General features: G+C 38.3%; 1 protein-coding gene across 3 annotated transcripts in view; it reads left to right on the forward strand.

Moving 5' to 3' along the window:
• The window catches only part of Arc42 (Activator-recruited cofactor subunit 42), a 74576-nt gene that overhangs the window by 52767 nt on the left and 7299 nt on the right, over positions 1 to 14510 (forward strand). For all 3 annotated transcript variants that reach the window (XM_068230692.1, XM_067158857.2, XM_067158856.2), the window contains 2 exons: positions 698 to 825; positions 11541 to 11636. In XM_068230692.1, the coding sequence (XP_068086793.1) occupies positions 698 to 825; positions 11541 to 11636 (224 nt within the window). The remainder of the gene's footprint in view (positions 1 to 697; positions 826 to 11540; positions 11637 to 14510) is intronic.

The following is a 14510-nucleotide window of genomic DNA, read 5'->3' on the forward strand; positions in this document are numbered from 1 at the left end:
CTCTGTTGAAGTTTTTTGAAATACCGGATGATGCCATGGATTTCTACAGGGTCGTGTTAGAAGACAAGTAACAGTCTTCTGATGGCTGTGTGTTTTGATGAGTTCTTGAATATTAATTGAGTAGATTTTATTTTGTAAGAATTAACTTTAATTTAATCTGTTTGATATTAATGTGCTCATTCATTACAATAGAATTGATATTATAGGTTAATACCTTATTTTGTTTTATGTTACATTGCTTGATGTTAAGAATATTAGAATCTAATAATATTATGTAATCTTACAATACCAAGTGGCCTATGTTATAAAATGTATGACAGTGGAGCTCAAAAATCAATAAATATTCAAAAAATATTATTCACAAAAAAACAAAAAAGTAAATAATTCCATAAACAAAAGTATATCATTCATTTATAGTATTAATGTAAAGTCCCATTTTACCAGAATATTTGCATATATCGACTTTTGAAAAAACTTGATAAAATTATCTTCTAATCTTACCTCATCCACCTTAAGTTTCTACAAGTTCTATTAAGGTAACGTGTTTGTTTCTATTGGAAATAATATCAATGAAAATTTGAAGTGTTTCGTGCATATGCTTCTAAGTGAAATAAAAAACACATGTCTTGAAAATTGATGTTTGCTGCAAATGTCAAGTTTTGAAAAAACGCTCCTCAATTCTTGGTTTCTGTTACAGATTCAGGTCGTATTGGTATTGCCTCTCAAGCACTGGGTATAGCACAAGTTGCGCTCGACTGTGCTATTGACTATGCTTCAAAACGAAATGCGTTTGGTTCTCCTATCCTGAAGCTTCAAGCTATCCAGGTAATTTGATTATTAAGATTACACTAATCCATGGAAATCATAACTTCCAAGACGTGTGTCAACTATGAGACTTGAGTGATATTGTCAAAGTTTCACTAATTATTTGACTCTAGTTTTCCATCTTTTTTGCTCAGTATCCCTTGACCTGTTACAAGATACATTTCCTCTTTCTGCCTTCCATGGCCTTTTCCTTTCTTTACCCGTCACCCAATTCTTCGAGAGTTATTAAGTATTAGTACTACTAGGTGAGCAGATTATGAGCTTCCCATGAGCACGACAGGGGCTGCAAAAGAAATGAATCACCAGAAAGACCTATACTCACTTGTAGGAAATTCTCAATTGCTCAGAAAGGCAGCAAAAAGATTTTTAGGGAAATTCTCTATGCAATACTTGATGTCGTCAAGAACTTCATGTGTAAACATTATGTGTAGTCATCTTTTTTTTCTTATTTTACCGAGCTCAATAGCTGCAGTCGCTTAAGTGCAGCCGGTATCCAGTATTCGGGAGATAGTAGGTTCGAACCCCACTGTCGGCAGCCCTGAAGATGGTTTTCCGTGGTTTCCCATTTTCACACCAGGCAAATGCTGGGGCTGTAACTTAAGGCCATGGCCGCTTCCCTCCCACTCCTAGCCCTTCCCTGTCCCATCGTCGCCATAAGACCTATCCGTGTTGGTGCGACGTAAAGCAAATAGCAAAAAAAAAAAAGTTTCTTATTTTGAACACTTCCCATTTCCTAATGTTTGTTAACTAATTTACGGGTCGTATAACGACTTGCAGCTCGATCATCAGATAATTTTTCTAAAAGTAATCTCCAGAAAGCATGCACATATGAATTGCAATTAATCTCTAGTTGACCAGGAGAATACTTTGGCCTGTTATTAGTCATGGCTTTCTTAGCACACTACTATACACGTGTGGTTTCAGCAGCTGTTTAGCCCAGACTGATAATGCATCCGCAGTTCCCATGAACTAAGTGAGTTGGATTTGCTGTTTGGGTCACATAGCTGTGATCTCCCTGTGGGTGGGGGCGGTAGAATAACACCCACGGTAACCCCTGCCTGTCGTAAGGGGCAACTAAAAGGGGCCCCAGGGGCTCCTCACTTTGGAGCGTGGCTGGCAACCATGGGGCCCTTAGCTGAGTCGTGACATTGCTTCCACTTACTTGTACCAGGCTCCTCACTTTCATCTATCCTATCCGACCTCTCTCGGTCAACTCTTGTTCTTTTCTGACCCCAACGGTATTACATATGGAGGCCTAGGGAGTCTTTCATTTTCACACCCTTCGTGGCCCTTGTCTTACTTTGGCCGATACCCTCATTTTTCGAAGTGTCGGACCCCTCCCATTTTTTCTCTCTGATTAGTGTTATATAGAGGATGGTTGCCCAGTTGTACTTCCTCTTAAAACAATAATCACCACCACCACCACTCACATAGCTGTGAGCTTGCATTCTGGGAGAGTGATAGCCCACTGTCGGCAGCCCAGAAGATACTTTTTTTGTTTATGTTTCCCATTTTCACTCTGTCGGGCAAATGCTAGGACTGTACCTTAATTTAAGGCCGTCATTCTCTTTCCAGTCCTAACCCGGCCCTATCCCATCATCACAGACCTGTCTCTATTAGTATGAAAGTTCCCATGAAGCCTGGGATTGCCAGCTTGTCGGTCATGGCTTTGGCCAACATCAAGGTTGGACTGAACCCACGGTACCAACAGGTATTCTGCTCACTGGATACTACTAAGTAACCAGTGGGCTTTATCAGCTGTCACATTCCGCTAAACCTGTCAGACCCAGTCCATATGGATCCATATTTCCCACTAAACAGTTGAAACCTGTACCTCAGTTACATAGGATTTGCTCTCTCTGTTAAATCTATCTGGGGTACATAGCTTCTTACTGTGTTCCACAATGAGTCCTGTTGTATGCTTAAAAAGCTTTCTTGAAATTGATAAAATTGTGAGTATTGGTTTCTGGAACTCTGTACCCTTCTAGATAATGTTACACAGCAGGAAGATTTGTTTGGGACTTCAGCGACCGGATACTGTATAGACTTTTGGGCTTATGCCATGTCAAGAAAATAAGGTGAAATTCTTTATGTTTTGCAGAGAACTGTGCTCTGCGTCATCAAAAGAAAATCTCTGCTGTACACAAGAAAGGCTTCTTAAACAATGACTCTTTAAATTTAGACGTTATAATAGAAGTAGAAATGGTACGTTCATTCGCCACCAAATGGCTCCCCGGACGTGGCACAGCGCTAGCGTTCGAACCGGAAGCTGACCGAACCATCAGAATCAGTCTAAGAGGTTCACATAACGTGTACATAACATGTGACATTGACAGGTGTATGTCATTAACACAAGCCTGGAATGAAACATCTGGCACCTGAGTAGAAACATCGAAAACATTTTACCAGGTACTGAAAGAAGGATGATTTCTCACAAGTTATTGTAGTCACCAAGATTGGTTTCTTGAGGATCTTTACTATAACATCCCCTTGTGGGTGGGGGAGGTAGAATAACACTCACGGTATCCCCTGCCTGTCGTAAGAAGCGACTAAAAGGATCCCCAGGGGCTCCGAACTTTGGAGCATGGGTTGGTGACCACAGGGCCTTTAGCTGAGTCCTGGCATTGCTTCCATTTATTTGTGCCAGGCTCCTCACTTTCATCTATCCTATCCGACCTCCCTTGGCCAACTCTTGTTCTTTTCCAACCCTGACGGTATTAGGGCACTTGAGGCCTAGGGAGTCTTTCGTTTTCACGCCCTTCGTGGCCCTTGCCTTTCTTTGGCCGATACCTTCATTTTTGAAGTGTCGTATCCCTTCAGTTTTTCTCTCTGATTAGTGTTATATAGAGGATAGTTGCCTAGCTGTACTTCCTCTTAAAACAATAATCACCATTACCACCACTTAACAACAACACCCTTCTGCCAATCGTCAGGTACACATTGTGTGTGCAGCACTCATTTAATAATCTAGTTAGCTGTACTGCCAGATCTTCTCCCCCTCAGCCTTCAAGAGTTTCACTGGGATCTGGTCTATGCCAGCAGATTTATTGTTCTTCACAGCGTTGACTTCATTGGTTTCAATCCTCCCGAACTCGATGTTCAGTGAAGCAGTGGTATTGGCAGTGTTGAAGTTGTGGGTCATGGTTGGTGCAAAGTCTCCTTGAAATGCTACAGCCATTTCGCTTCCTGTTCTTAATGATAATGTTGTTTGCTTTATGTCCCACTAACTACTTTTACGGTTTTTGGAGATGCAGAGGTGCTGGAATTTAGTCCCGCAGGAGTTCTTTTACGTGCCGGTAAATCTACCGACACTAGGCTGATGTATTTGAGCATCTTGGAATACCACCGGACTGGGCCAGGATCAAACTTGTCAAGTTGGGGTTGGAAGGCCAGCACTGAACCTCCTGAGCCACTCAACCTGGCCCTCCTGTTCTTCTTTGGTAAGAAGGATTTTGCTGTTGTTCTTAATGGGAACATGTGAGCTGTTTCTTAGGTAAGTTAATTCACAAACAAAATGATACAGTGGCTTAGTGTCATTTTGGTCTGCTCCCGCTTGTACCTCGGCCCCCATGCGCTCCAGCCATGCTATCTTATCGGCTCGGCAGCTCCTCTTGACCTGGTGGTCCAAGTCTCAGCATTCTGCTGTTGCTGTTCATTTGAGTAATGTCTTTGCTTGGTCCCTCCAACATTTCGCTGTCCTGCAATCGTCGGTGAGTTTCCAAGTGCTGTCTTTAATCCATCGCTCCCTATTTGTGCCTTGCCTTCGACCAACCACTTTCTCTCCGCTGTTAACAGTGGCTCATTTGAAGCCTGTTCATTTACCTTCATTGTCCACATTGTCCTGCAGAAGTGGCTGAAAATGATTGGTTTGAATTGGAACTGCACGACAGTGGTAGGGTCCTTCATTTTCCCAACAATGAAGGAGCATACTAATTGACATTGTTGCATCTGTAGTAATTAATTAATAATGTAATATATATAATTTTGTCTGGCTATATCTAGCCTGGTGAGCCCTTGTAAGACATACCCTCCGACAAGGGTGGACGATACCTGCCGTGTATAGGATACTGCGTGTTATTGTAGTGGAGGATAGTGTCTTATGTGGTGTGTGGGTTGCAGGATGTTGGGAACAGTACATACACACAGTCCTCCGGCCAATAAAATTAACCACCTCAGAAATCGAACCCGGGGCACTCTAAACTGAAAAGCACTATACTGACCATTCAGCCAAGGAGCTGGACATAAAGTAAGTAATTAAGTTATTAATAAATAAATTATAACTAAAGTAATAAATTAACAAAAATAAACAAAACTATTTGAGTCATGGTTAAATATGAATTTAACAGTTATAAAAATATATATACAGTGGTTGATCATATTATTAGGGCCACTAGGTGAAAGTTGTATTTTTCAAATTTGATAAGACATACACAATTAAACTTCACTGATATTCATTTAATTAATCTAAAATGGACTTTTGACAAATATATTGTAACAGTAAATGTGGTACTTCGGTAGACATGAGACGCAGAGCGTGTACCATTCGTTGAAGTGCGTACAGAGGGAGAGGGTTTGTTTAGAAATAAATCTTAAAATTTTTTCCTCTGAGTTTATTAATAAATTAAAAGTCATGTCACCTCTGTACAGCAGATACAGTAGGAAATGTTCCTCGTCCTAGGGCCGGCGATGTCCTTGGATTCCGGCAGCTCCTTTTCCCATACCAGTGAACCACCATTCATCCCCCGATGGAAGTTCTAGAAGATCCATTCGACGTCTTGAAGATCTATACAATGCTGATGAAGGGCGTTGAGATAGTCCTCGTGAATGATGAACGTGAATGAACATCGTTAAGCCTTGGGGCGAGTTAATGCAAAGACTGCTTCTGCACAGATGAGAGGAAAGTTTATCAATGTTTTAACAAGGTTTAAACACAAAAATGTATCCTTGAGAGTTTATCACACGGTGAAATGTTACTAAATTTTGTCCCGTGTTAAGTGAAAGAAGGCCACTAGACTCGAATGAGCATGTAAGTTTAATACTCATAAAAATAAAAGTCCACTCGAAACTTATCATCGAATTTTAACAGAGTCACTTAAAGTTTGTGGAGTCACTTAAAGTTTGTGGCACTTGGTACAATGTAAAGTACTGCCACACGACTTAGTTCTTTGAAGCACTGTTCAACATAATTTAATTGAAAATAAAGATGTTCCACTCGTGAATTAGAACTCATTCACGTATTGATAACAACATGAAATCAAAAAAACGAAATTAATCGAGTATTGACAGTCCTCGGTTCGACTGTTCGTAAACTGAATGTTCGTAGAATTGAAATGTGCTGTTTAGTAGAATTGAAATGCACAGTTCACACATGCACAGTTCACAGTTTATGACCTAAAAATATTTACATAGTTCATGAAATGGTAAATTAGTGATGTAGTCATGCTTGGAATCGAGTAAATCTGGATTCAAACACAGTCTCATAAACTCGAAGTATTTAGTACTCTGTAAGGAGCAAACTGTTCTAAGTCCTGTCCATAACATGAAACTTCAAATTACGAGCACTCGAAAACATTCGCAAGTCTTAGACACTCGTGTAGAAAAACAGTCACTTGATAATGTTCAGACGAAGCACAATTTATATCACGTCCCGTCGGAGTAAAAAGTTGTCACTCACAGTATAAAGAAATCCGTACAAGTCTATGTTCGACGCGATTAGGTTAAAGTCCACGGACTCGAAGATTAATAGCCGCTTCATGCTCGATCACGGTGCTCGCGAACCGACTGTGTGAACTCCACTGCCTAGCGTGTACATACATACTCAGGCCACACACACTGGCAACACACTGGTCTGCTGAGCGAAGGAGTACGTATTTATATCTGATCCGGGCCTTCACATCTCGTTCCATAACTTTATCGCCTCCTGTCTGATTTACGTGAAACTCGGCAGGAACATAGATAAGGGATCGAGTTACATGGTGATGTTGTTAAATTTGTTTAATTATTATTGTGGGGAAAGTTATTACCCATAGAAACTCGAAGAACATTCCACATCAGTCTAGGCTCTGTATCTCGGCGAGGCATGCTGTGACGTCACCCACTCTCTACGTCACACGCACACAGCTGTTGCTCGCCGTCCAGTCAGTCTTTCGTAGGCGGCCCGGAGCGTAACACGTAAGTTTTTAAAAGTTCTATGACGGGGACTTAGTTTGTACTGCCGTTACCGGTACAATATTACACAATTTTACATTTGAAATATTAGTGAAAATCATGAAAAACTAAGGAAACTAGGAAAATCTAGTATTTTGTAACACCTCCCTTCGCAGCAATTACCGCTTCGACTCTATCTGGCATACTACAAATGCATCTGAGGCAGCTTTTTTTAATTTCATCATCATGATGCCACACATTGATTAGTCTTTCGATCAGTTGGATCTCATTCGTGACATTATGAGCACAAATTTTCCTCTTCATTAGCCCCCAAAGGTTCTTGATCGGGTTGAGGTCAGGAGAATTGCCAGGCCAGTCCAGAACCTTCACTTTGTTGTCCAGAAGGAACTTTGTCACAGTTTTAGCCTTGTGACAAGGTACAGAGTCATGCATAAACACAAATTTGCCATCTGGGAACCATTCACGAACTTGTAGAAGTAGCCGTTTCTCCAGAACCTTAATGTACAGGTGTTGGTTCATGGTTCCTTCGACAATATACAGGCGGCCGGTTCCATTACTACTGATGACGGACCACACCATGACACTTAACGGGTGCTTAACGGTCTTGACACTATTGTATTTCTCACCCTTGCGCCTCCTCACAAATACAGATCTGTCATCAAGGATATGTATTGATGACTCATCCGAGAAGCAAACCTGGAAAGAAATGTAGTTTTGTATTAAAACCTGTTTACGCCAAGTTCGGCTGAGCATAACAGGGAGGAAGTAAACAGCTTACCATTTTCCATTCATCAGCAGTCCAATTTCAGTGTTATTTTGCCCATAATAGTCGCTTCTTCATCATGGTTGGTGTCAGTGATGGTTTCTTTGCTGGACGATGACAAGCGAAACCCAGCTCTTTGATCCTCCGACGAGCTGTCATTGAAGATACGTTGATCCCCGCTTGTCGAATCTTTGTTGTAATGACTTTCATTGAAGCTTTTCTATGTTTAATGACGATATTTCTTAACAGGCGCTCTGCTCGTGGAGAAGTGATTCTTTTGCGGCCACATTTACCCACCCGTTTAGGTGACAAATTCGTGCCTTGGTCAAGTTTTTTTTAAAATTCTGTCCACTGTTGACTTTGAAACAGAAGTGATAGACGCTATTTTTCTATGAGAATAATCAGTATTCTTTAAAAGTGTTTTTATTTCCGAAATTTTACTAGGAGAAAGGTCTTTAGCTTTCCCCATGTTTGTTTTCTAAATACCCGTATTTTTAAGTATATTCTGAACACTAATTAACTGTATTCTACTCTTGTCACTTCACTGTATCACTTAAAGAGCAAAATTCGCACAAGAGATGCAAGGAAACAAATCTACAATAAATCACGTGTGTTACTCCAACAACAGTCAGCAAGCAACTGTAACATAATTGGCGACTCTCTCAATTCTTGACCAGAGTTTTCATTATTAGGCTTCTTAATGTAGAGCTGATTGTTGAATTTAACTATGGAAATGTGTAATTAATAATATCCAACCATAAAAATAAGCAATAAGTAAACACTTAGAAAAGAATAATGATCCAAACATAAATTCTTCAATTTTTACCTAGTGGCCCTAATAATATGATCAACCACTGTATATATGGTACAGCACAGGTCCTACAAAACGTTTAAGGTCATCTGCATATTTCACAAACATGATTTCTGTATACAATATTAAATAGAAGGAAGGATCCACCTTTCAATACTCTGTTATTAAGTTGAACCAAATAGAAGTTACAACCTGTTCATTTGGGACCGGTCTCAACACATTTGAAGTGTCATCATCAGCCAATTAGCAAAGCAGTGCAAAAATTAAGTCATAAAGATCTAAAAAGCACATAACACAATGATTACAGACAAAAAGAGTGCGTAGTAAAATTAACACTTTTTCGTGCAGAAGCAATTCTAGTTGATGTTCATAACACAGTGATCACAGTGCCGAAACAAATCCAGTTGAAGTTCATAAGCAGGTCTAATACAATCTTGTTGTGCCGCATTCACATGTGAAGACGTATAAACAACACTCTTAAAAGATAATCCTAAACCAGCTGCTTACTCCACATTCACATTCAATATAAATGCCTACAGTATTGCTAATGTCTTCAAAAAACCCAGTACCATGATTTCTTTTCGAACTAATAATAGAAACGTTGAATTATTACGTAACTCCAGCTCCTTAAATAAAACAAGTGTCTTTTCTAAGTCAGGCGTATACCGTTTTAAATGCAACAACTGTAACTCTTCTTACAAAGGTCAAACTGGTCATAACTTCAAAATTAGGTACTTTGAACATGTTAATGCAATAAAATACAACAAATTTTCGGCAGTGGGGCAACATATACATGATACAAAACATATTTTCACTACAATAGACCAGGATATTGAAATTCTCAGTCCTCTAAATAAAGGCCCTCTCCTAGCCATCACTGAAAACTGTTTTATACACCTCGACTAGTTTTTCAATCCAAATCTTAACCTGAATGATATTTCTGAGAAGCCTAACGCCCTTTTCGATTCTCCCATCTCCATTTTAAATAACCTCAAGTCAACAAGTAAGCGATCAATCTTTCACAATTTGCACAATACCCTCTCATCTACTTGCCGCTTCTGCAACACCCCCATGATCCTCCTTAGATATCCTCCTCCCCTCCCACATTTTTTTCTTTCCCTCCCACACTCTAATAAGCACTCATTCTTCCCCACCCTTTTCTCTATTTATTGTCTCCCATTCATTTTATCAATCACCACAGCAAGCTGTTCGAGTTGAGTCTCACGTTGTAATTCTTTTAAATTTCTTCCTATTTTTAAATATTTTTATTTGGTTATATTATTTTTAATGATTCAATTTTTTTTTTTTTTTTAAATATATAAATCTGGTTTGAATTGTTGAATTTAAGTCCTACACTGTATTCCTAAGACTTCAATTATGCCACGTTTTACTCTTCGGCTGGAGAAACAAATGCCTACAAGACCTGCCTTGCAACAACTATACATAACTGCATATCACAAGTTCAGTTTCATAACAAGTTATGCTTCAAGATTTCATTTAGAACAAGTCCTTTAACTCGTTATTGACCTCAAATACAACATCTTTATACGTCTTCATATGTGAATGCGGCACAACAAGATTGTATTAGACCTGCTTATGAACTTCAACTGGATTTGTTTCGGCACTGTGATAATTGTGTTATGAACATCAACTAGTATTGCTTTGGCACGAAAAAGTGTTAATTTTACTATGCACTCTTTTTTGTCTGTGATCATTGTGTTACGTGTTTTTTAGATCTTTATGACTTAATTTTTGCACTGTTTTGCTAATTGGCTGATGATGGCACTTCAAATGTGTTGAAACCGGTCCCAAATGAACGGGTTGTAACTTCTATTTGGTTCAACTTAATAACAGAGTATTGAAAGGTGGATCCTTCCTCCTATTTAACGTTGTATATTTCTCTATTCAATACGGAACAATCATGAAATTTTTAACTTAACATGATTTCTGTCCGTAAACATTATTTGGTCTCAAGCATACGTTTTTTTACAGGGAACTAATACATATATAGAAGAATATTTGCTTAGGTTTTCATTAAAATATTGCTCTTTGTTTTGAAGTCATAAATTTTTTTGTTTGTAATAATTGGAAAGAAAGTAGCTACTTTTTAATACATGAGGAGATCTGGACAATGCAATATGGGGATTACATTAATAATTTTTGTTAAGGAGAAACACAGATACTTTCTGTGGTTCTATTGGAAGCTGTAAAACAGGGGATTTTTTAATGGAAATATATTGTATTGCTCTATTTAATCATAAATATTCTACAGGTATCTGCGTTTCTTCTTAACAAATGTTATTCATGTAATCCCCATATTGTAATGTCTAGTTCTCCTCAAGTATTAAAAAATATCTATTTTCTTTATGACCGTTATAAGCAAAAAAAGTAGTTACTTCAAAACAAATAGTGATATTTTCATGAAAATTTCAGCAAATGTTTTTCTAAAAATGTACTCGTTCCCTGCAAAAAATCGTATGCCTGAGACCAAAAGTTTAAGGTCAGGAATCACGTTCATGAAATTTGTAGGTGTCCTTAAACTTTTGGTTGGACATGTTTATACAAGATATGAATATAGTGTTTTATTTTCTAAACATATTTAAGAATGGCTGATAAGATCCACTCTCAAGTTATAGTCCTTTGCCCAATTTAAGCGCGTGAAGTTTGATGGCACCTGGTTTGCGGCCACTCTTTCTTCTTCATCTCTCACTCTTTATAATAAGCTCCTTGTCTTCTTCACTGAGTGGATTCTGTTTTGCACAGCCAGGAATTCCTGACATTAGCAATACTTTCCTAGGACTAGGATTATTAATATTGCTATTCAGGTTTTCTCGGGTCTCCCTGGTGTTCAGTTACATTAGGTGAAATTACTATCCAACCCTAGTGACCTGCTATTGATCTTACTTTCATTTGCTGGAAATGAAGTGACTGTGCTTGATTAAATTACATCCTGCCTATTTTTATGTTTTACAGACTAAGATAGCAGAGATGGCTCTAAGAATTGAGGGTGCAAGATTATTGACGTGGAGAGCTGCTTCTCTCAAGGACAATAAGCAACCATATACAAAGGTGAGTTAATCTAATAATGAACTGGCTGTACTAATTTTCCAAGAAAGGGGTATTAAATTTCAACTTACCAGAACTTTTCATTTTTAGGCTGAAAATGTTCAAAAACTCATTAATACCGTTATTAAAGCAAATGAGCAGAGGATAAATACTATTTAGTCTGTAAATAACTGAAGTTATTTTCCAGTGATATAGTTTTCTAGCTTTCACATGAAAAATTGCCATTGTAGTCAAGTTGTTGTCCTTAAGTTTGTTCTACATCAGTCAGAACTCTATTGTATGAGGAGAAAAATCTTTCTGAATCTACAATATCACCTGCTAACCATATTGTTTCAAGACAACCTGCAGAAAACTCTGGATATGATGGCTTTAAAGCTTTCAAGGTTGTTAGCATGCCCACAGAACAACCTAAAGACATAGTTCGCATTGGCTCCTTCACTTATTTTTTCTACACTCGGATGAATACTCTTTATTTTTATCAGTTTTGCTATCAGTTCAGGACTCATTTCTTGCAGGATGGCTTGAGTGCATTCAAACAAAGATGCCTCTTCCATTTTTGCTATGCTAGGTTGAAAGAAATAGGTGGATTCATCTTTTTCAAAATCCCTCAGAGCAACCTGCTGAAATGTCAGTTTTGCCACTGTTGCTTTTGTGGCATCGGAGATGTATGTATGTTGAGTACTCAGCCCATAGGCTTGTTGGATCCGCAACAACTGCACCAGTGGCTGTCACAGATGGTCCAGGCATCACTGAAGAGGTGTACTGGGGAAATGAGGAGCGAGATAGTTTCACTTTTCTTTCCTCATCGAGCCAGAAGTTGCTATTACATATTAGTCTGCTGAACCCATTGAAGTGCACTCACTAACTGACCCAACGAGTGACATTTTCACACCATTCATAGCAGCGACAGGCTGCATAAGTAATGGCATTACTAGCATCGCAGCACTAGCACCTCGGTCACTTTCATATTGTCAAAGCCAAAGATGTGACCGAGGCAGGTCATTTAAAGTAACAAATTTGTTCTAGTCCATACCAGAATACTACATCTTGTCAGCAAAGGTGGGCATCAGAGAAAAAACAGCTTAATTGCATTTATAAAATATTAACCATTTTAGATGTTCTCAAGGCTGCTTTTACAATACTTGAGGTTTTTGTACAAGGTATGTAAAATGGGAAAAAATTCAATTTACCACTACACAAAAATAAGGAATCGAATACTTTCATTAATGATGTTTTACTGTGTGGCATTGAGAATGCATCTCCAAACTTAAGAGTATAAATGGCATTGCACTGAAGAGTAAATATTATTCATGTTCAAGTTAGCGATAATAAGTATAAACAATATCCAGATTCCATCAGAACTGTTTGGCGACATACAACATCGTTCCCATTCAGAATGGTGCTTTCATTTAAAATATGTTCAAAATATATAAGAATTTGCATTATGCAGGTGAAAATGCAAATTCATGTTATTTGCAAAAGCAACACATAATGTATGTAAATATTTGCTTTATCACAACAATAACAAATGTAGATCCCTGTTAATGAGTTATCAGGTGAGATATAATAACAAGACTAATCAAAACCTATTGTCAATAAGCATTGAAATTCTACCAGTTGTAACTTGAGTTTTTGTAGGAAATGATTTAGGTAAATAATGCCTACAGTATTTATTGATGTAAAGATAAGTAATAAACACGTTCCCATAGCATTCAGTTTAATCAGCGTACAGTTTCCATTTATACAATTTTAAGAATAACTTGTCTGGCAGCAACTGGTTCAACATATTATGGCAGGTTAGCAAAGTCCTGAAAATAAAATCACTAGTCACAGAGGTTGCATATTTTTCTATTGACTAAATTTACTACACCACTATTTACAGTTTTTTAGAAGTTCTCCACTCGACCGTTTTTACTCATAGACATAATCAGTCACACAGCTGTGTGGTGCATCAAACTCCTGTTCTTGCCTTGTTTATAAAGCAATTCACTCCACAGCTCACCCCACTTCCCATAATCAAGACCATCTTGCTCACTATTTATGCATTCCCAAATGACTCATCGCTGCTTGCAATTCACTTCATCTGACAGAAGACACACACTCTTGGTCGCCGGGACCACTCTTTATATTGGCCAGTGAGAGATTGTGGCATTTTCCATTGTTGTCGGCACTTTCTCCATTGTTAATAAGCTTCCAACTTCTTCTAAAGAGCTTCTGTATCGCTGAGCCTCAACAGTTTGCCAGTGGCATTGTTTTGTTTGCTGCTGGCCCCACACACATTGCCGCCACTCCACTGAACCCCCAGCAATCTCAGTCTTCATTGCCACAATATGTTTATAGTCTGAGATATAATCTGCACTCTAGGTTTAAGTTTTCAAAAGTGTTTATCTGCCTATCCATATACAGTACAACCCCAATTAACCAAACTCAAATGGGGGAAGCCGTTTCAGATAACAATTTTTTGGTTAAGCTATGAACCATCTATTACTATTTTTTTTTTTTTTTTTTTTTTTTTTTTACGTAATTGCAGTATTGTGATAGTTTGCTTTTTTTACAGTATGTAATTCTGAAATGTTTTCAAGGCCAAATTAATTCAAAATTCTCTTTATAAACTACACTTATGTTATTTAAATTTACATTTTTAAGGTCGCCATAAGACCTATCTGTGTCGGTGCAACGTAAAGCAAGATAGCAAAAAAAAATTTTTTTTAAGGATTACAGTACATCAGTATACCTTTAGTACGAATTACTCATTCAAAACACTCAGTACGTTTTGTTTGTCGTGTACCTCCCACTATTAGCAAGCAGTCGTGCCCTGCCCTGTCATCTTTTCATTAGGAGGACATCAACTAGCATTGTTCAACAAATCGTAGGGCA

Source organism: Anabrus simplex, chromosome X (genome assembly GCF_040414725.1).
Source record: "Anabrus simplex isolate iqAnaSimp1 chromosome X, ASM4041472v1, whole genome shotgun sequence".
In the NCBI taxonomy this organism is placed as follows: Eukaryota; Metazoa; Arthropoda; class Insecta; order Orthoptera; family Tettigoniidae; genus Anabrus; species Anabrus simplex.